Consider the following 26,706-nt stretch of genomic DNA (forward strand, 5'->3'; position numbering starts at 1 on the left):
AGCAGGCTCACCCTGCCTCCAGCCTTGTGTTTCTCCCATCCACCCACAGGCACCTGGGTGACCTACCCAAGGGACCTTCCTGAATTGTCAATCCGATCACCTGTACCAGCCTGAAAATCAAATGGTGACCTTTCCACTTTCTCAGCCTGGCTTCCAGATAAAGACTAGATTCCACACCAGCGCCCACGAAGCAGCATCTGTGACCCCCTCAAAGTGTGGTCCTGCCCCCTCTGGAGCCTCAGCCCTCACCCGGCTGTCCCAGCTTCCTGTCTGTCACCAGCACAGCTCAGCTCGGGGTCCCCTCCCCCTGGAAGCATCTCCAGGCCCCGGCTCAGCTTGGCTGCCCTCCCTGGCCCTCATGGTGCCTGAGGTCCCTCTCCTGAAGCACTGACACGGTGTCCCTGCGCTCCATGCATCTGTCCATCTCTCCACCTTAGACTGGGAGCTGCTATCCCTGGAGCAACTGCGCTTGGCTGCCTCCTGCATGTGGGCACGTTCCCTCTCAGCATCTTTTCAAAAATGAGCTGGGTGGATCTGCTAATCCATCAGGGGCTGCTCCCGGGTGTTGGAGCCCTGTGTCCTAATCATTTCATGATGGCAGCAGCTCCCATTTTTCTGCTCTGTGTATAAAAAGGATGGGAGCTCCTGGGGATATATCCAGAGAAACACATGATCTGAAAAGATACACGCACCCCAGTGTTCATCATAGCACTGTTTACAATAGTCAAGACATGGGAGCAACCTAAATGTCCATCGACAGGTAAGTGGATAAAGAAGGTGTGGGACGTTTATGCAATGGAATATTAGCCATTAGAGAGAATGAAATAGTGGCATTTACAACAACATGGATGGACCTAGAGATTGTCACACTGAGTGAAGTAAGTCTGATAGAGAAGGAGAAATATGTTATCCCTTATATGTTGGGATTAGAAACACAGAAATATGTAATCCCTTATATGTTTAGAATCAACATCCCTTATATGTTGAATCTAAAAAGAATTGGTACAAATGAACTTAGAAAACAGAAAGAGACTCACAGACTTAGAGAATGAACTTATGGTTGCCTGTACACATGGCTATATTTTAAATGGATAACTAACAAGGACCTTCCGTAAAAGCACATGAACTCTTCTCAGTGTTATGTGGCAGCCTGGATGAGAGGGGAGTTTGTGGGGAGAATGGATATACATGTACGTATGGCTGAGTCCCTTTGCTGTCCCCCTGAAACTATCACAACGTTGTTGATCGGCTGTATTTCTGTATATCGTAAAAAGTTAGAAAAGGAAGAAGAACGATAGGCAGTGGGCTGGGGAGCTCTGAGGTCTCTTTCATCGAGAATGGTCTCCGACTCTCCCACACGTGCATGTCTCCAGATTTCCAGACCTCTGTAAGATTCGTGCTGAAACTTGCGTCTCTGCCTTGGGCCGATGTGGGCAAGGAGGTGGTCCCCAAAAGGCAACCGCACAGATGCTGTAGGTGCCGTGTGACGCGGGGACACGCCTGCTCAGCCCGGGGCGGGGGGTGGGGGGGGGACACTCAGGGTCACTGGCTTGCTGGGGAGGAGAACAGATTGGAAAGCCGAGGGCCCACAGGAAGGATGGCTGTGGTCTGTGTTCCTTCCCTCTAATGCAATGCACACTCCCCACTTAACGGCAATTTCTTCCCTTCAAAAGGATTCCAGCTGTTTAAATTCAAGGTGAAGAATAAGCCACAGTCAAGAAGCTTCTCGGGGGCCTTTCAGTCTTCACGGGCTCGAGAAGGGCACGCGTTTTAAGATGTTTGCCTCTTAACGTTTGTCACAGCACCAGGGGAGGAAGTTTCTTGTTTCATCGCCTCTCTTGGCTCTCTGCGGCTGTTGGCAGGGGGACCAGCTGTATTTTCCTGCACTACTCTGCCTTCTAGGGGGCCCACCCTATTTCCTCTTCTCTCTCTGCTTCCTCCTCCCCACCCCCAGCCCCCCACCTATCCTGGCAGGGGAGAGACTAATGCTGTCCTGGGGTTCTGCCGAGGCCCCAGAACACCCGGCAGCTTGAAGCACAAACCATGGGGCTCACGCGCCTCAGAGCTGACGCTCCAAGAGGTGTGTCCGTCCACCTGCCATTCATGCATTCCTTCCTTCCTTCATTCATCTGGCCACCTGGCCACCCAGTCAGCCAGCGTGGGGTCTGTGATGCTGGTAGGGGCTGTGGGTAGTTCAAAGAAATACAACACATGGTCTTGCTCTCCGAGAGCTCATAAATCAGTTGACGCTACAGGAGATATGCACAGGCAACCACAGTACAAGACAGAGGGAAGCAAACGCTGGGTTTGGAGGGTAGGGGATGTGAAAACTGCTCGGAGAAAGAAGAGACCCAACAAAGACTGGGGGGAGGGAAGCGTTACTCAGAGGAAGGCAGTCAGGGAAAGCTTCTCAGAGGAGGAAGCATTTTGGTAGGGGCGGGGAGTACCGGAGTACGGTCCAAGTCTGGGAAAGGGGCCTAAGCCAGCAGGAAGACCTCTACTGGGCAGAGAGCCTAGTCTCCCGCCCACTACACGGCTCCTTCCAGGGCTTCAGGGCTTGCTTCGTGGGTGGGCTTCCTGGGCGTGTCCCCTGTAAGCTGCTTTGATCACCTTTGAAAGGCAACATCTCCACGTAGTCAGTCACCAGCCTCTTGCCCTTTTCCATCAGACCCGGAGGCAATGCCTTAGTCCTCTTCACTGTCACTAAGGTCTCGGGCTTCCCTGCCCCCACTTTAAAGGGACTCTGCACTTTTTCTCTCATGTTTCCTGTTCAATATCCTATCTGCTGTCTGAAAACCTGCCCCTTGATGCTCCTTTGGAGGGTACCATCCTCTTCTGCTCTCAGCCCTTGTAGAGTAAATGGGGCTGCCCAGCATCACTGTTTGGGTCAGGGATGAACACGGGATACAAGCAGGACAAATCTGGGGACTTTTAATGGTTGGATGGGGTCAATCTATATCCAGTGGGTTAATAAACTAGTAAAACATAACTCTGAAGCTGATAGAGTCATCTTTGTCATTACAGGAAAGAGTGTTTACACACAAAACCAGCACAGAAAAAACAAGTAGAGAAAAGGGACAGACAGCTTCCTGGTGACGTTGATTGAGCACCTGGATCCAGCCATGCCTGAAGTTATCCCTGGAGTTTTCAGTTTGTGAACCAGTAATGCCTTCCTTCTTTTCTCTTGTCACAAGCCAGTTTGAGTTGATTTTTGTCTCTTGCCACCGACAATCTTGACTAAATAAATACTTAACTTGATGAGCACATTAAATGAAACAATGCATGAACAGTATTCAATATGAAGTGGGTACCACCCAATAAATGGTAGCTTTTGACACTCTAGCTGAACCTGCTTTCTCAACAGACAGATTTCTGTAAACTTTATAGTTCTATAGCAGTAGAATTCTACTTTTCCTTTATTTCTTTCCACCACTTTGGCCAGACTGTCCTTTGTGAAATCTCTGCTTTCCTTGGATTTCTTATCCACAGCTCTGCATCCTTCGTAAATCTCCAGGTTTTCTCCGCTGCCCCACTCTGGGCTGAGGCAGGGTGGGAGATTGCAGGATCTGGAGGGGGTGATATTTTCTTTGCATTCTGTGTTCATGCCCAAGGACCATCAGTCCCAATTGCTGCTGCTGCTGCTAAGTCGCTTCAGTCATGTCCGACTCTGTTCGACCCCATAGACGGCAGCCCACCAGGCTCCTCTGTCCCTGGGAATCTCCAGGCAAGAATACTGGAGTGGGTTGCCATTTCCCTCTCCAATGCATGAAAGTGAAAAGGGAAAGTGAAGTCGCTCAGTTGTGTCCGACTCTTAGTGACCCCATGGACTGCAGCCTAGTCCAAGTCAAATGCAAAGGCTTCCCAAACTGGCTTCAAACTTGTTGCGGCCAAGGGCACCAGGGACTCAGGAAAGTCTACACTGCCATCTAGTGGACATATGTGACAACGTCGCATGGAATGGAGCAATATCACTGGGAATGGAGCTCTTGGCTTAGATTCCCTCTTTGAACAGTCATTGGGCTCTGAAAGTATTTGGTCCAAACTCCTCACTCCTTAAGGACAAGTGAATTAAGGGTAAAGTCAAGAGTCCTGTCTCACGGAGTAAGCATTATACCTTTCCTTGGAGGAACAGGCTCCCGCCCTGAGTTACAGTCACAGAGGCTTATGTTTCCTCCACTTCTCCCACCTATTGATGTTATGACCCAGGCGGAGGGTTTCTGGTGGGGAGGGCTGACATGAGCATGTGTGTGTGTGTGTGCACACACGTGTGCATGTGTGGCAGGCTTGGGAGGGCTGAGGAAGAGGACACCGAGAAAGTCTCTCATGACTAGCTTGCTTAGCCCCCCAGAGGAAAGGATGTTTGTCAACGCTGCAGACACAATAGCCTGTCAAAGCTTCATGTTCTCAGCCTCATCAATTATGAGACAGATCACCATGTATTTGTTCCCTGATAGTGCAAGTCAGTTAAAGAAAGAAAAACTCTCAGGAATTCTCTGGCGGTCCAGTGGTCAGGACTCTGTGGTCTCACTGCCAGGGCCCTGGGTTCAATCCCTAAATCGGGGAACTAAGATCCCACAAGCCACAAGCCATGGCTAAAAGAATAAAAAGAAAAGAAAAATCTCCTGAGTAGTCTTCACAGCCCCCGACTCGAGAACCTGTCATCTTGTTATCCTTGTGCTGACAGCCCCCAGGCTGGGCCAACAGAGGTGGGGAGCCCTCTGTGCTCCCTCCCTGCCACGATCGCAGGGGGATCAGAAGGTTAGCAGAGGTGTGCCTGTGGTCACATCCTGGCCATGACCCTTCCGTCTCCACCCATTCGAGTCCCGAACACATCACAGTCCTTGTGCCTAGGTTGACATTGGCACCTTCTACTACAACCTGCAGATAAAGCAAGGATTACCCTCCGCCCCCTGACACTCTGGGAGCTCAGCCTGGAGTCAAAGACGAAAGAAAAGGCGACTAAGCCACTGGAGCAGCTATCCTGACAACTGCAGCTCTATATCCCCCTCCCATCGCCCTTCCCCGGGCTTACCACATTCCCAGACGGAGAGAAGCTTCCAGAACAAGATGGTACCAATCATTTTCCAGAAAAAGGAATAGTTCTATCCAGTTCCTAGAATGTTTCTCTTTTTTATTTCGGGCAAGTCGGGGCCAACTTCTGAGCGGGTCTCATACTGAGATGCCCCAAGAGTCAAGGGCTCTGACCTCCACTTGTTCAGCCCACGTGAGAAGCACTGCTCCATATGAATCGAGTCCTCCCCATCTAGATCACTCCGAAAACCCTGCCACTCTGCACCTTGAGAAAGAGCTCCCCATAGATCCCTCCCTTCTCATTTTCCTTGCCACCCTCTGCATCCCCTGGCCAGTCCCCGGGTGGAGCACCCCCTGAACGATGCCAAAGCTTGCGGCCTGCAGCCCCTGCTACCCACCCCAGCCTCCTCCAAGGCGGTGGGCCACTCTAACGGAGGCACACACTCACGGCAACAAGCCATCTGGTGCCACCAGTCCTGGCTCAGCTGGCTCTGCACGTGGTTTCCTCTCAGCCAGAGGAACAGACTCAGAGGGAACCCAGATCTCAGAGCGACCCTCCCACTCCAGCCAGGCCAGCTCACTCACGTCCAGGGCCTGAGGGAACTTCACGATTGGTTCGGGCCAGGTAGTGATCTTCTGTCTGTAATTGTTGCATTCAGGAACGATCATGCAGCCGATGTTACCCAACTCTGGGTAGAAAACCTTAAGGCCCCTGTGGAGAGAGGGAGGTGGTTGTTTCGTGTTGGGGTTTTTGGGGCGCTGGGGGTGCATAAGGCTTCAGTCTGACCTGTGGAGCTTGAGTTACTTGATTTCTTGTGACTCAGTTTCTCCACCTGTACAGTGGGAATACTAATAATACCTATTTGTAGGGTTGGTGAGAAGGGTAAAGTAGTGATTGATGTTTACAACAGGGCCTGGCATGTTATCAATGGTCGGAAAGTATTCATTACTGTCAGTGTTTACTTCTCAAAAAAAAAAAAAAAAAAAAAAATCCATAGGCAAACCTAATCAGTGTCTTTAAAGTAGGGCTGGGTATAGAAGAATGATATTTTTATGTTGCTTTTCTGGAATGTTCTTATTACACAAAGAAAGGTGTAGCAAGTTATCACAGGTTTCTTCATGGGGACAAACTTCTTTAAACAATCAAGACCCTCTCCATGCCTGCAAATCCCAGCAGTAGCTGCATAACTCCCTTCTGTGGGTGACCCTACCCTAGGCTCTCGATATGCCATTCCTTGTGCTTTCCTTATTAGTATTATTATTTACTTTATTTTTGGCTGTGCTCAGCCTTTCGTTGCTTCATGTGGGTTTTTCTCTAGTTGCAGTGATCAGGGGCTCCTCTTGGCTGCGGTACTCAGGTTTCTAATTGCATGTGGAGCACGGGCTTCTCTTGCTGTGGAGCATGGGCTCTCAGGTGTGTGCACTTCAGTAGCTGAAGCACTCGGGTTCAGTAGTTCAGCTCCTGGGCTCTAGAGCACAGGCTCAGTGGTTGCAGCTCATGGGCTTAGTTGCTCCGCAGTATGTGGGATGTTCCCAAGGATAGAACCCGTGTCCCCTGCATTGGCAAGTGGATTCTTAACCACTGGACCATCTGGGAAGTCCTCAGGTGGTATAGTTTTAATAACTTTTGAAGAAGTTGTAGAGTATGGGTTTTCATCTCTCCTCATGGCAGCATTTTAAGGACTTTTTGGTTTGTTTCTGCCTTTACCCCCTGCCACAGCAGCTATCGAGATCTAAGGCTGAGAGAGGGGACCCTCTTCTGGCAGAAAGATGGGGACTCAGACCACAGCCCAGAACTGGAAGCGGAGGGAAAGGGTGGGGAGGAAGGAAACTGAGGACCAGAGGCAACACAAGTGTCTCCTTTTTCTATCCCAGTAGAATTGCTGCCAATGTTTAAATGTTCTTGTTGTCCGGCTGCTAAGTTGTGTCCAACTCTTTGTGACTCCATGGACTGCAGCGTGCCAGGCTTCCCGGTCCTTCACTATCTCCTGGGATTTGCTCAATTTCATATCCATGGAGTCTGTGATGCCATCTAACCATCTCATCCTCTGCCACCCACTTCTCCTTTTGCCTTCAGTCTTTCCCAGCATCAGGGTCTTTTCCAGTGAGTTGGCTCTTCCCATCAGGTGGCCAAAGTATTGGAGCTTCAGCTTTAGGATCAGTCCTTCCAATGAACATTCAGGGTTGATTCCCTTTAGGATCGATTGGTTTGATCTTCTTATAGTTAAGCAAAATCATCAAACTGACATTTGTGAGTGGGGCTGAGGCAGGAGATTGATGGGTTTCAGGAGGGACACTTAACAACTAGCCTCCTGTTTGCATTTCCTGAGACAGGAAGTAAGTAGGCTCCAGGTTAGGTATTTACAATCATCCTCCTGTTTGTACTTTGAAATAGAAATAATAACAGAAACAGGGCAAATAGCCAGGCTTTGTTTCTTGTGGCTACTTTAAGATAACAGCTATGGCGGGACAGAGAAGGGTTAAACCCTGTTTGAGTAAAAGATCAAGCGGTCACCAATGTCCCCTCCATGCAACAAGGGAGATGCAGTACATGGGCAGGAAGCCTCCTTGAGGGTCAAAAAGAAGGTGGAAACACCCCATAGCAGGTGATGCTGAGGCTCCCCCATAGGCCTCTGGGCTGGAATCCATCTCAGAGAACAGTTGTGCATGAATATTAGGGAGGGTCCTAGGGCAGGTCAATTGTAGAAAAAGAAATCAGATAATTGGCCAAAGATAAACAAAGACCCAGAAGAACTGCCCTATAAATGACTTAACCGCCTCTTTACTGCGTTCCTCACTAGGGGAGACGCCCACACCCTTTCTGTCCGGGGTGCATCTCTGCCTTGTTTCTGTCTTAACAAACTGTTTATCTGTGTGCTCTCCCAGTTGTGCTGTGTCTCTAATAATAAACTTCATACTTGGTTTTACAGTTTTTGCCTCCTTGAGAATTGCATTTTTCAGTGGAGGGGAGCAAGGGCCAGGGGAATTTCGCTTCTCGCCTCTAGCCCCTGGTGGACTAGCAGCTAGGATTCCTGGTTTTTATCCAGGCTGCTGCTGCTGCTGCAGGTTCAATTCCTGGGGAGGGAACTAAAATCTTGCTTCAAGCCACTGCTCTCTGCTGCCTCTCAGATCAGGCCTAAAGCCCCTGAGGGGCTTCCTAGATGGCTCAAGCAATAAAGAATATGCCTGCAATGCATGAGACACAGGAGACATAGGTTCCATCCTTGGATCAGGAAAATCCCCAGGAGGAGTAAACAGCAATCCACTTCAGTATTCTTGCCTGGAAAATCCCATGGACAGGGTTGGCTGGCGTGCTACAGTCCATGGGATCACAAAGAGTTGGACACGACTGAGCATGCAAGCAAAGCCCCAGAGGGTGCCAGGGGACCAAGAGTTAGGTCCATCCAGCCAGGCCCCTGTTGTACCCACAGGGCACTGTCAGCCCAGGGTCTGAAGCCCACATGTTTCCTCCAAGTCTCATTCTTCAGATGAGGCTATCACCATGGGCCGAGAGCTGGACCACAGCCTCCCAAGAATCTGGGCAGAGGTGCCCAGCTGGGCCATGGCCAGAGAAACTGAGGCAATAAATGTGTGCCCCAGTGAGGTTTGGGGAACTCTTCTGTAAGCAACAGAGAAGGAGTGCACAGGCTTGTCTGCACTTCCCTTGACTGGATGTTCACGGAAGTCACTCAGCATCATAAGAATCAGATCAGAGGAAAACAGCTCCCTGGGGATGAAAAAAGCTCAGAATCCCAGCTGCCCCCAAAGCAAGGGAGACACAAAGGTCCATGGAGGGAAGGCTGCCTTCATAGAGGCGCCTGGGGACTCAGGGGACACCCCACCCTCTGCTGTGTGGTTCTCAGTGTGGACATGTGGGTCTATCTCCAACCAATTCTTCCTTAAGGCAGGAGCCCAGAACAAGACCCCCCAAGGAGGAATTGAAGGATGAGAGGTGGAGGCTCAGAGGAAAAAGAACTGCAGGTGAAGGCAGGGGACAGGGTCGTGACATCTGTCTCCAAACATCGGAAGGACCCTCCAGGGACAGAGAGGCTAGACTTGTTCGATGCAGTGCCTGGGGCAAAACTAGGAAGAATGGGGGTGCAGTTAAAGAAGGGCAGTCACAAGGGTGACTGTGACAAGTCACAAGCCTTGACACAAGGGTGCCCTATATGATGTGGGAGGCTTTCAGTACAGAAGAGAGGACTTTGGGAAGCAGGTCGTGTCCCTGTGAGAGTCCACTGGGGCCACTGGGGCCGAGGCAGCAAGGAGAGAGGGGCTGAGTGGATTCACCCACTGGATGACTTTGGTTCTTTCATGTCTGTGACTGAACCTAGAGTTCTGACTCTCAGTGGTTTTGCTGGTCTAGTCTGTCTTCCTCAAGAGTGAAGTGAAAGTCACTCAGTCATGTCTGACTCTTTGTGACCCCATGGACTGTAGCCCGCCAGACTCCTCTGTCCATGGGATTCTCCAGGCAAGAATACTGGAGTGGGTTGCCATTCCCTTCTCTAGGGGATCTTCTCAACCTGGGTCTCCCACCTTGAAGGCAGATTCTTTACCACCTGAGCCACCAGGGAAGCCCCTCAAGCATAGGTAAGGTATTATTTGAGAAGAACTTTTCTCTTAACAATATTTCTCCATTGCTTGTCACAGCACAAGAAATTCCTCTCTTATAGATTAATACTTTTAGGTCCTGAGTGCTAACTTCAAGAATTCCCTGTTAGATTCTAACAATACCGGGGAGAGGAGGCGCTTCTCTAGGGGAGTCTCTCAGCAAGGTCAAGAGCCTGAACTGAGCAGGATCCTTGGGGATGGGGGCACAGAACAGGAGGTCCTGATCTCAACTTTGGAGTCTGATATGTTCTTTCGTGTTCTCATTCGGTGATGATCTTTTAATGAACTTCCCTGGTGGCTCAGATGGTAAGGAATCTGCTTGCAATGCTGGAGACAGGTTCAATCCCTGGGTCAGGAAGATCCCCTGAATCTTTTACCAAAAAAAATCTTCAGCAGTCATAAAGTCAAAGCTTCCCTCTTGCAATGATGATCTGCAGTCAAAAACTCGTGTCCTAGCTTGCAGGCTTAATGCTGGAAGTCCATTAAGTTCTCAAACTGGGGATCTGCTAGCGTCTTCTAAAAAGTCCTGAGAATGATTCCTTGCAATGAACTGAAAATTGATAGGTTGAAATCCTAGCCCTGAAGGTAACAAAATTTGGAAGTGGGGCCACTGGGAGGTGCTTAGGTCATGAGGGTGAGGTTCTCATGAATAGAATAGAAAAGACTTACCAGAGAGCTTTCTCACCCCTTCCAGTCTGCAAGGACCCATCAAGGATCCAGCCACCTATGAGTCAGGAAGTGGGATCTCATCAGACAATCTGCTGGCACATTGACCTTGGACTTCTCAACCTCCAGAATGTGTGTGTTAGTTGCTCAGTTGTGTTTGACTCTTTGAGACCCCATGGACTGTAGCCCGCCAGGCTCTTCTGTCCATGGGATTTTCCAGGCAAGAATACTGGAGTGGGTTGCCATCCCCTTCTCCAGGGGATCTTCCCGACCAAGGGGTCAAACCTGGGTCTTCTGTTTTGCAGGCAGATTCTTTACCATCTGAGCTACCAGGGAAGCACCTCTAGGATGGTAAGAAATAATTTTTTGTTTTTTATAAGCCACCCAGTCTGTGGCCCTGTGTTATAGCAGCCCCTTGGACTGCTGTAAGACAGATTCCCTTTACTTGAGATGCTCTGGGCCCTGGACGAGGGTCAGCAGTTGAAGGTGAGTGGGGAAAGAGTAGGAGTGTAGTCAGACGTGGGGCGGTGGGGGCAGGGGTTTGCATCATAGCTCTGCCCCTGGTCAGGTATATCAGAACCATGGGCAGGTTATTTAATCTCTGGGGATTCCTATCTGCAAAATGGGATGATAACACGTACTTCGTGGGGTCATGGTAACAATGAAATAGGTCAAGGACTCTAAATCACTGGCAGAACACCCGTCACGTACCAGGTGACTGGAGCTCCTGCATGTGCTGTGGTCCCCAGGCCGCCAGGAGACCAGCCTGTGGATGCCTGCCGGGCTGAGCTCAGGGCATCTGGGTACTGGTGGGTTCCCTCCGTACATGGTGACCGAATACATGGGATCCACGTGTCCCACAGTGAACACGGGAAGCACAGAGGTTCTCCGCATGGGGCTGTGATCATGGCCTTGGCCCCGCTGTCCTCCCCAGCTTGGGGGCTGGACCGGCCCACCAAAGGGAAAGGCCTGCCCGCCCCCGGGAAGGTCCTGCTCCACAGAGCACCTTGCACACATAGGAGCAGCAGGCCCACCCGCCTTCCCTCACACAAAATTTCACCCAGCACTGTCTCACCAGAGTTACAACTGTACTGATAGGAACAAAATCTGTGCCATTTTGGGGGAGGGGGAGGGGGCAGAATTCAGCTGCCTAACTTTTTAGGAAAAAACATATTTATCTCCCTAAAAGTAATGTTAATGTTTGTAAGAATTCGAATGTACTCAAGGAGACAGAGTAAGAAGTCCTTGTTCCCTCTCTTACTTCCAATGGCCTCAGTGTGACGCCAGCGTCCTCGGCCACCAGGTTGGCAGAGGGTGTTGGGGGGCAATGTGGCCTGGGCAGCCCTCGGGATGGCCCATGTGTCCAGGGTGATGAAGACCGGTCCTTCTGACCCACGATGGATGAGGAGCAAGCTGGACTCCGACACAGAGTGGGAGAACCTTGTGCCCTTGGAAGGGACAGAGCCAGCCTCTGACGCCCAGCCTTTTCTCTGGACAATGTCCAATGGCCCCACTCCGGCCTGTCCTGACACTTCCGGGGCTTTGTTTGAGAAAAGCAAACAACCACCTCTCACACAGGGAGGGTCTGGTTACACAGCCTCTGTCAAATGCCACTTTTCTTGAAAGTGCCACTTTGTTGGGGGGAAGGGAGCCTTCCAGGCTGTAGGGGAGGGATGGTCTCTCTTGGGGTCCCAGCAGGGAGGGTGAGGCCAGCCCCTCAGGTTTGGAGGCCCCAGGGGAGGTGGCCAGATCCGGGTACCCTCCTGGTGTTGAGAGGACCGCCCTCTGGACTGATGGCACAGGCCTGTCTCACAGTCCTCTCCCCGATCTCAGTCCTGGTGTTGAGAGGACCGCCCTCTGGACTGATGGCACAGGCCTGTCTCACAGTCCTCTCCCCGATCTCAGTCCTGGTGTTGAGAGGACCGCCCTCTGGACTGATGGCACAGGCCTGTCTCACAGTCCTCTCCCCGATCTGTCTGAGTCTCCTGTCTGCAGACACTGCCACGGGAGCCAGTGGCCCCGGACTCGTGGAGACCCCCCTCCCTCTGCACCCAGCCTTACTTGCAGAGGACAGCGTCATTGTCAGGCAGGGCCTCGTACACACACAAGTCCGTGTCCTCCTCCTCTCCAGTGACCGCCACCGCGAGGCCCAGGAGCAGGGCTGCTGTGACCAGCCTCATGGTCCAGCCCATGGGCACCTGGAAAGGAAGGAGTGTTCAGAGCTGCCGGGCTCTCTGCAGGGGGTGCCCTTCCCACCCGCAGCCCCTGCCCCAGGGGGCCCACCTGGTAGGGAGACAGCCCTCTGCTTGGCAGGGAGAAGGGCAGGCACAGCCTGGGCTCCGGCAGCTAATCCGCCACCCAGACACAAGTCCCTTGGGCGGCCCTGGGCCTCCTCCCAGCTGGATTCAATTTACAATCGTGGCCTAGGCCCCTCCTCCGTCTATGCAGGGCAGTGCTGTCACTTGTTCCTGCTGCCGCCCGGGGCACGAGCAGACTGCAGAGCAGGAAGGCTCATATAAGCCTCTCACACGGCCCACCTCGTCCCGGACACACCTCCTATCCTGAGTTTCCCCATGTGCAGTCAGTTGGCTGAGGGCCAGTCTGCCCCTCTGGCTTTAACGCAAACCTTTTGGAGGCTGGTGGCCCCAGGTTTTGGGTTCTGGGGGTGCTCCTGAGAGCCTGACTTTGCTGGGTCTTTTTGGAGCAGGAGTGAGGCTGGGTGGTGCCCCCTGCACAGCTCTGCTTCTCCTGCCCGCAGCTCCTCTGCCGCCTGTCTAGATGGCCTCAGGGCTGTGGGGTGGGGGTCATGGTTGAACGCGGTGACCTTGTGTAGGAAGGGCCGCTGCTGCAGTGGGTGGGGCTGCCTGGCCTGAAGGACAGCTCCAAAGGGCCAGCTGAGGACACCGGGACGCGTCCAGCTATACCTTGTGGTGGTGCTGAACTCAGCACTCTCCCAAAATAATAGTCCCTGGAGAAGACGGCCAGCAGAGCTGCCCAAGATGGGGGTGGCATGCACAGTGCTGTACTGGGAGGAAGGGGAGCCTTGGGGTTGAGCTGCACTGAACAACCCAGCTGGGACCCCAGGGCAATCTGCATTCATTCCTTTGGGGAACAGGCCGGCAGGCTGGAGTGTATGGGGCTCTGATTGGAACCAGAGTCAGGGCAGGGGAAAGATCAAAGGCAGTTCTCACACCTTGGGAGGGGTGTGGGGGACCAAGGATTCCTGGGCTCTGCTCTGAGCTAAACCACATGACTGGGGGGCCCCACGCCTCTCTAGGATGTGTGTGTTTGTGTGCTCAGTCGCTTCAGTCGTGTCTGACTCTCTGTGACCCCATGGACTGTAGCCCATCAGGCTCCTCTGTCTATGGGATTCTCCCAGCAAGAATACTATAGTGAGTTGCCATGCCCTCCTCCAGAGGATCTTCCCAACCTAGGGATCGAACCTGTGCCTCTTGTCTCCTGCATTTGAGGCGGATTCTTTACCACTAGCGCCATCTAGGATGCAGTACCTCTTTTCAAAAACAAGTATGATCTCTTATTCCCTGTGCCTGGCTAAGGAAGGTGAGATCATGGCTCTACAATCTACGCAGCTAGATCTTTGAAGAAATCATTTTTAGCTAAGCTGGCTTTCTGGTTGAACTCCTATTTCCAGGATCCAACTTCCAGCAAAAAGCCCTTCTTTGGGGCTACAAACTAAACACATTTCTTAGTGATCAGGCTCTCTGAAGTATGACTCAGGCTCCCCCACAGATCCTTCCCAAGGCCTCCCCTACTGGAGAGTGTCTCTGAGTAGCTTCCCCATAAGATGGTTGTGAGAATAAAATGAAATGAATTATATAAGGCGCTCAGTAAGGAGTCCGGCACATAGGGAATGCTCAATAATTAACGGATAGTGTAAATATTCTTCCATAGACCCATCCATCCCTTCATCCATTCATTCTCAATCCATCTCACCAGCAGGTGTGAGCACCTCCTATGTGCTGAGCCCTGTGCCTGTGGGGCATAGTCTAAGCGTGGTCCCTGCTCTCATGGAGCTCACAGAACAGCCCAAGCCAGAAGATGGTAGTGCCAGAATGATCACCCAAGACCAAGAGGCTCCAGTCTTCAGAGTGACAGTCACTAGAGAAGCCAGAACTCTCCTGGGTGTCAGCAGCATTTAACTCCAGTAAGGATGAATGGCTGTCTGGAGGTGGGAGTGAGTCCACGGGGCAGGACTGCTCCTGGGGAGACTACTCGAGTCAGCAATTCCTCCTTATTCAGTGAGCACCAGGCTTTTAGCACTGAGTCCTCATGATGATATGTATTTTATTCCGTACTGTGATCCTCATGTGTGCTGTGCTAAGTCGCTTCAGTCGTGTCTGACTCTTTGAGACCCCATGGACTGTAGCCCACCTTGCCTGGACTATCCATGGGATTCTCCAGGCAAGAATTACTGGAGTGGGTTGCCATGCTCTCCTTCAGGGGATCTTCTGGACCCAAGGATATCTCCTATATTGGCAGGGGGGTTCTTTACCACTAGCACCATCTGGGAAGCCCCATAATCCACATGAGGTAGGTACTATTATGATCCCATTGTACAGAGGGGGAGAGTGAGGCACAGAGAGATTTAGCCAGAGAACCTGCACCTGGGTGACATGGGTAGTAGGTGGCCTACCTGAGATTTGAACCCTCGCTTTCTGATTCTGGACGCCATGCTCCTTAACCATTCACTCTCCTGACACCTCTTTCGGCTCTGCGGTGCCCTGACTTGTTCCTCTCTAGTCCCTTTGTTCTTAGAATAAAGCCTGGAATCTTCCAGGTATCCCACAATGCCCTGAAAGATCTGGCTCTTCCTGCCTCTCTAGCCACCTCTTTCTACTCTCTGTCTGTCCTTCAAACTCCTTCCTGCCCCAGGGCCTTCCAGTACTCCGCTGCCACTTCCCATTCCCCCTTGGGGGACCCGGAAGTGTCATTTCCTCAAAGAGACTTCCTCTGATTCCCAGACTCCATTAGACTGCTGTTATACAGAATCAGAGCAATTTACTCCTTTCCTTACTGTCCTTATATGTTAGTAAAATTATTTTGTAGCTATTTATACTTAGTAATTTGCTTATAGTCTCCCCACTCCACAGCCCACCAGGGTCTCAGAGGCAATGCCTAGTCTGTGTCTCGTTTTCCAAGGCAGCCCTTGGTGGGTCTACATGCTACATACTTTCTAGTTTGAATGCCTGACAAACTTGCCACTTCTGCTTCTGATGGTCCTTGTGTTCACTCAATAGCTCTTAACTCTCTATAAATATCAGTGGGAAAGTAACCTCTCTTGCTGGCGTTAGGCCCTGGATCCCCATTGCTTATTTATCTAACTTTCTCTGGCTTGTTTTTGTACAGAGAGATCTGACAGAATGCAGTGGTTCCTGGTGTTTTTGAATCTGATCCTTTCCTTGGGGAATTCACAAGACTTGCCTTTTTGAACTCCAGCCCCCTCAGTGCTCACCCCTGAAGCTTCCTTCTTTTCCTTCAGGCACCTGGGCTTAAGACCACCTCCCAGCACCATCAATCAGGCCACACCGTTGGCTTCCTGAGATATCCTGGTTTCTCTAGATACCCAGATCTACTGAACCAGTGCTCCAGGAATGCTTTACCCTCCTTGCCTTCCTCCAGGCCTCCTGTGCCTGACACCCCTATCACTGCTCAAGTGTCACCTGCTTTTTCTCCACCCAGACACAGACTCTTATGTTTCCCCTCCCTCCTCAACTTTTCCACCTCTGCCTTCTGGAGTTTCTGTACTGCAGTGATCAAATTCTCCCTCAGTCATTTCTTTCCTACTTCATTTTTAAAAACATTGAAATATATTCACATACCATAAAATTTACTCCTTTAACACGTGCAGTTCAGTGGGAATTTTAGTATAAAAATCACTAAAGGATGTGCAGCTATCCTCATTATATAATTCCAGAATATGTTCATCACCCCCCAAAGAAGCCTAGAGAATCCATTAGCAGTGACTCCTTATTCCTTCCTCTCTCAGAACCTGGGAACTACTAATCTTTCTGTCTTCATAGGTGTGCTTATTCTGGACATTTCATATAGGTGGAATTATACTGTATGTGTTCTTTTGTGGGACTTCCCAGGTGCCTCAGTGGTAAAGAATCCTCCAGCCAATGAAGGAGACATGTTCGATCCCTGGGTCAGGAAGATGACATGTGGGAGGAAATAGCAACCCACTCCAGTATTCTTGCCTGGAGAATTCCAAGGACAGAGGAGCCTGGTGGGCCAAATTAAATTATGGGTAAATACCCATAAAGGGCTTCCCAGGTGGCTCAGCTGGTAAAGAATCCACCTGCAACCTGGGTTCAATCCCTGGGTTGGGAAGCTCCCCTGGAGAAGGGATCAGCTACCCACTTCCAGTATTCTGGCCTGGAGAATTCCATGGACTGTATAGTCCACGAGTTCGCAAAGAGTCGGACATGAATGAGCAACTTTCACTTCACTTCACACCCATAAAAGACAATCTAAAAATCCTAAGCAGAAACTAGGGTGAGACTCTTGGGGAAATTAAGACATTCAAAAGTAGCTAGCTGTATAAGTGGAAGAATTGAAAAAGCCATATGCTCAAGACACATGCTCAGAAAAAACCCAAGAAGACTATAACCTTTCACCTTGGGTTCTAGTTCTCAGGATCAGCCTGAGATCCTTCTTTCTCTGGAAGGGGATATCAGGACCCCACATAGAAAGGAAACTTCCCAAGTCTGTTACTTCCTTCCTTGGTAAGGCCTGTCTGAACTAAATCAGTAATGCTAATCCCATTAGTAATGCCAATTCTAGCACAGAACTCCAGGAGTGATATATGTACCCAAGAGCCATTTCTGGGAAAGTTAAAGAAATGTTTGATGCTCAGAAATAAGCATAGAAAAGCCACGAATAACAAGCCTCAAATCATACTAGAGTGAAGAAATCAAAGATACCACCCTAAACATGAATTTCCTTAAGGCCTCCAGGCCACAGTTCTCATTCCTGAGGTTTCTCTGTCTCTTTGGCCGGTCCTTATGGAAAGTCCTGGCCTCACATCTCATACTCCATGCCAAGAAGAAGAGTCTGGCCACTTACGCAGAGCAGTGTGGGAGCTGTGGGGAGGAGGCTGCGGGGAGATGAGAAATCTTGGCAGGTTTCAGGGCTGGAGAAGGTGGGGAGAAAATTCCCTCCAGGATGCCCCAGAGTCTGGGCCCTTAAGGCCCAATCAGAGTCTGGCAGTGTTGAGCGACGGAGAGTATAGGGAAGGCTCCTGGAGTTGCCAGCAGAGGAGGCAACGGTTGGTCGTTGGGGAGTCAGTTGGAGAAAGTTCTAGGGAGTTCCAGGGAGGAGCTAATATGTAGAGTGGGTGAGAATAGGAAAGAAGACAGGGTGGGTTTTCTGGCATTCCTCCTTCCAAGGACTCTACAGAAAGCTGCGGGAATCACATAGATGATTCTCTTACCTTTACACTGTAAAGCCGGCTAAAGACCCGCTATGGATGTATAAGAGAGCTGCAGAGGGATGGAGGGAAACCATAGAGACCAGAGTTCCTGAGAGAGACAAATAGCACCTGAGTGCTTTAGAGCAAAATGCTCATAGACACAGATAGGAGAGAGGTGGGGTTGGGACCCTTGCTTGGGGTGGAGTCAATGCCCCCTTCCCCAGCAAGCATGGCCTGGAGCCACAGAAGAACAACACTGGTTCAAGGCCAAGTTCTGCCAGGCCTACCAACTGTGTCCAGCAGGTAATGTTCTACCAAAATGGGCAGTGGATGCTCCTGTAACAGGCAAGTCCCTGGCTTGCAGGACCTGGATTTCTTTCTGTGCTTTAAATGACCACATCTGGGTGAACAGTCTCAGTTTCCTTCTGGAAAATTTCTTCCAGGAAATTCAAGGAGTCAGTAGACATTTAAACACTCCAGATGAATTAAGTCAGAATCTTTGAGAGTACATTTTTAAGTGCTCCTTATGGGATTTTAAAGAGCAGCCAGGCACCTAACTGGGGGCAGGTACCCTACAGATGCCGAAGGTACAAAGATGCATGAGATGCAGAGCCTTAACTTGATAAACTCACAGTTGAACAAGGACAATAAACATCCAAACAAACAACAATCACAAAATTGTCAACAGTGGGATGAATTCAGCCACAGAAGCATCGCCAGGGTAAAGAAGCAGGTATTAATTATGCATTTTGTTTTAGGCATTTAAAGATGGTTTGACATCTTATGGGTCTTGCTGGCTGAGGAGAGATGGATTAGAAGTCAGCCTTGCTGACTCTAGGCCTCTGTTCTTTCCCTTCACAAGCTCCTAACCCATTCTTTCCAAACCCAGGGCCTGGGATTTGGTGTTTCTGTTTGTCAGGTTCTCCTAGACAGCATGTGAGGACAACTGTGCTGAATTTCATTGCTTCACCTCCCTTGGCTAAGCTCTGTGTCCCACTTTGAAAGTCCCCTCCAGGGAGTCCACTCTCCTCTACTCTGGGAATGTCTTCCCTTCACCCTACTCTCAAATCTGACCTTCCTTCGATGCCCATTGGCCCTTTCCCTCTTTAAGCTTTTCTCAAGTACTCTTTCAGACCTACAACACTCAAGCTGACATATTTGTTTGATTTTCATTGGTATGATGCCAATGATTTTTTTATGATTTTCATTGGTATGATGCTGTAACCAACCTGTCAGGATTTTCCAGGCAAAAAGACTGGAATGGGTTACCATTTCCTACTCCAGAGGATCTCCTCAACCCAGTGATCAAACCCACGTCTCTTGTGTCTCCTGAGTTGGCAGGTGGGGTCTTACCACTAGTGCCACCTGGGAAGCCCCTCAGTATCTGCATAACAGCTCAAAGATACTGTTGTGTGTATCTGTTGATGGAAATTGCCCCAAGGACCTTGCTCCAAAGCTGCTCTTGACTGTTTCTCCCTGGTCTCCCTTCCCTAATTAGCAACTGCTTGCCCCCACTTTTCTTTGGTACTCCCCAATCTTGAGAAGAACAGATGTTGGATGAGTAAAGGAAACAACTATTTTGAATAAAGATGTTAATCATAAACTCAACTCGGCAGACAAATTATGTTAAGCAGAGTCCTGTGGGCCTCCTAGGCACAAAGCCTTTCTGTGCTGCACCACCCCCCCATTTCTTTGATTATAGGAAATAGACTTCCTTTAGCCTCCATGACCTTCCCTGAGTCCCAACGGGCAGATTCAAGCAGTTGCTAATTAGGGAAGAGAGGGGATGCAAGACCAGGAAGAAACAAACCGTCTAGAGCTGCAAGGACCTTCGCTGTTGCACGGGATTTTCTCTAGTTGCAGAGAGGGGCCGGGGGTGGAGGTGTGTGTGTAGGGGGTACTCTCTAGTTGTAGTGTTCAGGTTTCTCATTCCATTGGCTTCTCTTGTTGCAGAGCACAAGCTGTACATTGTGCAGCTTGTGGGCTCTAGAGCTCAGGCTCGATAGTTATGGCACACAGGCTTAGTTGCTCCATGGCATGTGGATCTTTCCAGAACATGGATCGAACCTGTGTCCCCTGCATTGCAAGGTGGATTCTTAGCTACTGGACCACAGGGAAGCCTGGGAAAACTACTTTTTGAGGGGCTTGGGCTCCCTGGGGAAATACCACTTAGTGATGAGACTGTCTTTGGTCACCAAATTATCTCCTAAATTAAGCAGAGGTGCCAAAGAATTGATGCTTTTAAATTGTGATATTGGAGAAGACTCTTGAGAGTCCCTGGGACTTCAAGGAGCTCAAACAGTCAATCCTAAAGGAACTCAACCCTGAATATTCATTGGAAGGACTGATGCTGAAGCTTCAATCCTTTGGCCATCTGATGCAAAGAGCTGACTCATTGGAAAAGACCATGATGCTAGGAAAAATTGAGGGCAGGAGGAGAAGGGGGTGACAGAGGATAGGATGGTTGGATAGTATCATCAACTCAATGGACATGAATCCAAGCAAACTCCAGGAGATAATGGAGGACAGAGGAGCCTGATCTGCGGCAGTCCATGGGGGTCGCAGAGAGCTGGACACGACTGAGTGACTGAACAATAAGCAGGTGCTAGATGGTAAACAAATGACACCAGGCCTTCCCCAAGGGCCAAGGAAGGAAGTTCTTGGTAGCACAGTCAGTCAGTCACATCCCCGGGAGCTCTCACAGATGACAGTCACACGGGGTGGAGGTGGGGGGCAGAAAGGACACCAACTCTGCTCTGCAGGAACCACATGTCCTTGCCCACAGCAGGAGAGGTACAAGCCCTCACAGTCCCTGCAGCTGGGACAGGAGGCAGCACAACTTGCTCTTTGACCTGCTCAGATCCAAGTCACATCTCTCATGTCCTCTCATGTCATCATATCTCTCTTTGTAGAGTTCATGGGTGGGTGGCAGAGGGGGTAAGTTCCACTTTGGATTAGGAAATTAGTTTCAACCCACTGAAGAGACTTTTACTTCTTGATTTATTGCATTAAGACTGAGCATAGCACTTGTGATAGGAACAGAGTAAAGGAACAAAGTAGGTGATTAAATAATTCCACTGGGGGATTGTAAGTAGAAAAAATATGGGAGACCCTTATAAGTTAATGATCATTTAAGAAAGCAGGTTGGCTTAACCACAAAACCAAGCAGGCCTGCTTAGCAACAAAACCATTCAACAGAAGCATGAGACATGCCCCCAAACAATAAAACAATGGTGGCCTGAGGTCACATCCTACCCAGTGAGCTCAGTAAGTTAATGATCCCTAGGACATGCTCTCTGCACACATAAAAAGAAATCATTTATGCAAAGGTGAATTTCAAAGTAAAGGCCCTCATTGAACTGAGGCCTGAAATAATATTTCCATAGTGCCGTGACAGTCTTGTCTTGACCATGTAGGGACAAGAAAATTCTTCTGCCCAATGAAGGAGTTGCCGATGATGGAAGCATAGTGTCTACTCAAAAGTGATGGAGAAAGTGGTCTTTCCCCCGGCCTCAGTTTTCCTTTGATTATAAAACTTTAGCCCAGTAACTTCTCAGGGGATGGCATCCTCTAGCCCACCCATTTATAAGCCTCACAAATGTCCTAATCTAATTAATAATTTCTTAGTTATCACTTTTTCTCTCACTGAATTCTTTCTGTGCTGAGGCATAAAGGATTGGAGCTCCTCAGAGTGCCCCCAAAATGCCACCCAACGGTTTCACTTGCAGGTGCTCAGTAAATATTTATTGAGGAATGCATGGGTGATGGAAGCTTCTGGAAACTTCATTATCTTCTGCCTTGTTGAATCAGGCACCTTCATTCCAGATGTTTGGTGTTGATTCTACCATTACTTCAATTTTGGGAAGTTCCCTTGTAATGCTTATGAGACATTTCAGAATATGTGTTCTATTTGGGTTTTTCCCCCAGTCACCCAGAGCACTGCATGTGTGCTAAGCTGCTTCAGTCCTACCTGACTCTTTGCAACCCCATGGACTGTAGCCCAGTCTGGGCTCCTCTGTCCATGGGATTTCCCAGGCAAGAATACTGGAGTGGTTTGTCATTTCCTTCTCCAGGGCATCTTCCCAACCCAGAGATCAAATCCGCATCTCTTCTGTCTCCTGCGTTGGCAGGAGAATTCTTTACCACTAGCACCACCTGGGAAGCCCTACCCAAAGCACTGTCATAAGCAAAAACATGCCTCTGTACTTAGGGCTGTCATCCTAAAGAAATGGGTCTAAACACTTATTAATTGTATCCTATTGTAACTGCTCACATGGGAAGAGCTTGTATAAGTAAGTAGTTGCTACCTACCAATGGTTTCTCTTTGGGTTTTATTATTATTATTTTCTTTTGGTCTCTGAGTGTCTTGTGGGATCTTATTTCCCCAACCATGAACTGAACCCAGGCCCTTGACTGTGAAAGTATGGAGTCCTAACCACTGGACCACCAGGGAATTCCCATCTTTGGGCTTTCTTAAAGCTATATGTCTTGGATATATAACAAATAATTTTTTAGAAAAGGAAAACCATCACTCTCACACAGATACAAATACATGTTAAAATTTCTATTTTAACTCATTATTAATAAAGGAATTGATAAGACCTTACAACCCATTCAAAGGCAAGCCAAAGAATGGATATATCCATAGGTCAGGAATGTTGAAATGAATGTGCAATGTGCAAGGGAAATCAAATGAACTTCCACTATCCAGGATTTATTTCTATGTTTATAGATGAGAATTATTTAGCATTGTTTTTAGTTATCCTCATCATCATCTATAGTTTATGGAGTTCTAAAAATAGCCCAAGTCATGAAAGGGGCAGAAAATCAGAAAACCAAGAGTGTGCTCTAAGCTATCTTCCATGGCAGACACCCAGTAGTCTTATTTTCTTATTCAAGCATCCTTACATGACAGAAGTGACATTTGGAGTCAATGGAGAAAGAACAGACTATCCAATAAATGCTGCCAGGACAACTGAATTTCCATATGTAAAAATAAAATTAGATTATGACACTATACTTTTACCCAGAACAAAATTCAGGTGGATTAAAAATGAAATTTAAAATAGAAAAGTCTTAAACCTTCAGAAGAAAATACAGGAAACCATCTTTATGACTTAAGTTGGGGAAGAAAATAGTACAGAAAAGACACAAACTATATGAAAAAGATTGATAGATTGGATTATATTTAAAACAAAAAAATCTTTTTTTCATCAAGAGAACCTGATATAAAATATTGCATATAGGCAAAAAAGTCTCCATATTGAGAATTCATAAAGAGCTTCTACAAATCAAATGGGCTTGCCCAGTGGTTCCATGGGTAAAGAATCCACCTGCAGTGCAGGAAACACAGGAGATGCCGGTTCCATTCCTGGGTTGGGAAGATCCCCTGGAGAAGGGAATGGCAACACACTCCAGTATTCTTGCCTGGAGAATCCCATGGACAAAGGAGCCTATCGGTCTATAGCCTGATTGGTCAAAAAGAGTCAGACACGACTGAACGACTACATACACACACACACACACACACACACACACACACACACACACACACACAAATCACATCAGAGAAAAACCAAAGAATAAGCCAGCAGAGAGGAGGGGGAAACTACAGGAAGAAACTCGGAGCACAGACCTCTAGGGAGTTGTGCTCCAGTGGCCCCTCTAAGGCCTTTCAGATGAGCACTAGCTCCTCCAACCACCCAAAGGAGCCCAGAGGGACAGCACAACCTGGAGATTCACTCAGAACCAATTGCATTTCACTCTGGCTCCATGCCCAGATTCCTCAGGACACCAGGCTGACCCACCTGGTCAGTTTCTCTGAAGTGGAGGACAATTCTGCTTCCATTTTAGATACCAGGATCCCATTCAACTCATTCATTCAACACATCTTTGCATGCCCTTCTGTGCCAGGTACCGAGAATATGGAGGGAGACCATCCTCCAGAGCTTCCTGCTCTAGGGCTGGCGAAGGAGCCAAACACTAACCATCAAGGCAGGTGCCCTGACAGATGGAGACAAATGCAAGGAAGGGCTCTGGGATCCACCAGTGCTCTCCTTTGCACAGCCCCTCAACCCACCCCTGTGATTTTGCAGGTTGTTTCTAAGTTGAATTTGTACTTACAGAAAAGTTACAAAAGTAATACAGAGAATAGACTGTCTACCCCACATCCAGCTTCACCTTGCATGGCCATAGAACACTTACTAAAACTAAGAATTAGGACTTCCTTGGTGGTCCAGTGGTTAAGAATAATCTACCTGCCAGTGCAGGGGAGATGAGGTTCAATCCCTGGTCTGGGAGCATTCCACATGCCTTGGAGCAATCAAGCCCGTGCGCCACAACTACTGCGCTTTCTCTCAAGAGCTGGGAGTCACAACTACTGAAGCCGGTACTCCCTAGAGCCTGTGCGCTGCAACATAGAAGTCACAGTGATGAGAAACTCGCACACTGAAACTAGAGAGTAGCCCCTGCTCAGTGCAACTAGAGAAAGCCTGCACGCTGCAATGCAGCCAGAATGCAATTATTATTATTTTTTAACTCTAGGAATTAGCCTTAGTACTATACTCCTAGACAACAGACTGTATCTGGACTTTATGAGTTTTCACATGAACCCCTTTTTCTGTTCCAGGGTCCCATGATGTATTTTGTTGTCACATCTCCTTAGTTAGCACCTAAGTTACAGTTGAATAATTGTCTCACTCCAAAATTCATATATTGAAAATTAATCCCTGAAGTATTTGCAGGTGGAGCCTTTGGGAAGGTGATTAGGTCATGAGGGTGAAGCCCTCATAAATGCAATTAGTACCCTTATAAAGGAGGCCCCAGAGAGCTCCCTCACCCCTTCCATCATGTGAAGACACAATGAGAAGGCACTTATCATGAACCAGGAAGTGATTCTCACCAGACACCGAACTTGCTGGCAACTTGACCTTTGACTTCCCAGACTCCAGAACTGTGAGGAATAAATGTCTGTTGTTTGTAAGTCACCCAGTCTGGTATTTACCAGCCAGAATGGACTAAGACACTCGATCTTTCCTTGTCTTTTGTGATTTTGATATTTTTTGAAGCCTAGGAGCAAATGGTCAGGTATTTTGGAGAATGTCTTCTCATGGTTAGATTGAGGCCAACATTATTGAGGAGGCTGCAGCAGAGCACCCCTTTCTCAACGCATCAGATCAGGGGGCATATGATGGATGTCAATCTGTAACTGCTGATATTGACCTTGATCACTGGGTTAAGGTGGTCTCTATCAGGATTCTCTACTGTAGACTTACTATTTTTCCCTTTGTAATTATTACATATGTATGAGTAAATACTTAGGGATTTTGCTTTGGCTCTGTCTCTTCATTCTTTCTGGAGTTATTTCTCCACTGATCTCCAGTAGCATATTGGGCACCTACTGACCTGGGAAGTGCATCTTTCAATGTCTTATCTTTTTTCCTTTTCATACTGTTCGTGGGGTTCTCAAGGCAAGAATAGCGAAGTGGTTTGCCATTCCCTTCTCCAGTGGGCCACGTTCCGTCAGTGGACCACGTTCTGTCAGCTCCAGTGGACCACATTTTGGCTTAAAACTCAATATTCAGGAAAATGAAGATCATGGCATCTGGTCCCATCACTTCATGGCAAATAGATGGGGAAACAATGGAAACAGTGACAGACTTTATTTTGGGGGGCTCCAAAATCACTGCGGATGGTGAGTGACTTCAGCCATGAAATTAAAAGATGCTTGCTCCTTAGAAAAAAAGCTAGGACCAACCTAGACAGCATATTAAAAAGTACCTTTGCCAACAAAGTTCCATCTAATCAAAGCTATGGTTTTTCCAGTAGTCATGTATGGATGCGAGAGTCGGACTATAAAGAAAGCTGAGCGCCAAAGAGTTGAGGCTTTTGGACTGTGGTGCTGGAGAAGACTCTTGAGAGTCCCTTGGACTGCAAGGAGTTCAAACCCGTACATTCTAAAGGAAATCAGTCCTGAATATTCATTAGAAAGACTGATGCTGAAGCTGAAACTCAATACTTTGGCCACCTGATGTGAAGAACTGACTCATTTGAAAATACCCTGATGCTAGGAAAGATTGGAGGCAGGAGGAGAAGGGGATGACAGAGGATGAGGTGGCTGGATGGCATCATTGACTCAATGGACATGAGTTTAAGTAAACTCCGGGAGTTGATGATGGACAGGGATGCCTGGTGTGCTGCAGTCCATGGGGTTGCAAAGAGTTGGACATGACTGAGCAACTGAACTGAACTGACTTAGAGATTATGCAAATACCCTGTTTCTAATTAAGTTTTGCTTGGGCTGTTTTTTCAACTCACGCTTGCATTGTCTTCATAAGACTGATAACTTCTGATGGTAAGCATGAGCTCTGCAGGGCAACTCAACTGAGAAAGTACAGTACGTGTCCTTTCCTTTTGTCCACTGCCCACAAGCACAAAGAAGCCAAGCTGTCCTCACCTGGTGCTGCGTGGGTGTCTGCCCCTCACCAAAGGTCGGAGTATCACTGAGGATACTCCAAAGCTCTAGAAAGACAGGCAGCTGGAAACAGAATATAGAAAATATGATAAAGACCTGGAAGCAGCTGTAAGTATGAAGACAGCCTGAAGAAGTTAGTCTTCTGTATCTCAGATAAGTGAAAGCTGGGAGGAGGAGAGGATGTATACTAGGGTACATGTGAGCTTTTTTGTTTACTTAAAACGCAGATAAACTGAGGCATAGGGTGGAGAAAGGAGAGCTCACAACTTGAAGGAGCTCATATGAAAAATCAAAGTTAAGAAGCTGGACTCTGTACCCTGAAATCTGTCACTCAAGAGGCCGTAGATTTGAAATACACATGCTTGGAGGCTATGTTTACATTCTTTTTTTTTTTTTTTTTAATTTAATTTTTTTTAACTTTATTTATTTTTTTGGAGGCTAATTACTTTACAATATTGTATTGGTTTTGTCATAATTGACATGAGTCCGCCAC

At 48.6% G+C, this 26,706-nt stretch overlaps 1 protein-coding gene across 8 annotated transcripts in view; it reads right to left on the reverse strand.

Annotated features, from left to right (window-relative positions):
• The window catches only part of PEBP4 (phosphatidylethanolamine binding protein 4), a 225,627-nt gene extending 208,098 nt beyond the window's left edge, over positions 1-17,529 (reverse strand). The window contains exons 1-3 of one of the 8 annotated variants that reach the window (XM_070794911.1): positions 17,395-17,529; positions 12,370-12,506; positions 5,617-5,743 (exon numbers count right to left, since the gene is read on the reverse strand). In XM_070794911.1, the coding sequence (XP_070651012.1) occupies positions 5,617-5,743; positions 12,370-12,500 (258 nt within the window). In that variant the 5' untranslated portion in view covers positions 12,501-12,506; positions 17,395-17,529. Of the gene's footprint in view, positions 1-5,616; positions 5,744-12,369; positions 12,507-12,591; positions 12,784-12,934; positions 13,074-14,962; positions 15,053-17,394 lie in introns of those variants that run through there. The other 7 variants (XM_070794916.1, XM_070794914.1, XM_070794915.1 and 4 more) reach the window with 7 other exon arrangements.
• Between the last annotated feature and the right edge of the window lie 9,177 nt (positions 17,530-26,706).

This window comes from Bos indicus, chromosome 8, assembly GCF_029378745.1.
Source record: "Bos indicus isolate NIAB-ARS_2022 breed Sahiwal x Tharparkar chromosome 8, NIAB-ARS_B.indTharparkar_mat_pri_1.0, whole genome shotgun sequence".
Classification (NCBI taxonomy): domain Eukaryota; kingdom Metazoa; phylum Chordata; class Mammalia; order Artiodactyla; family Bovidae; genus Bos; species Bos indicus.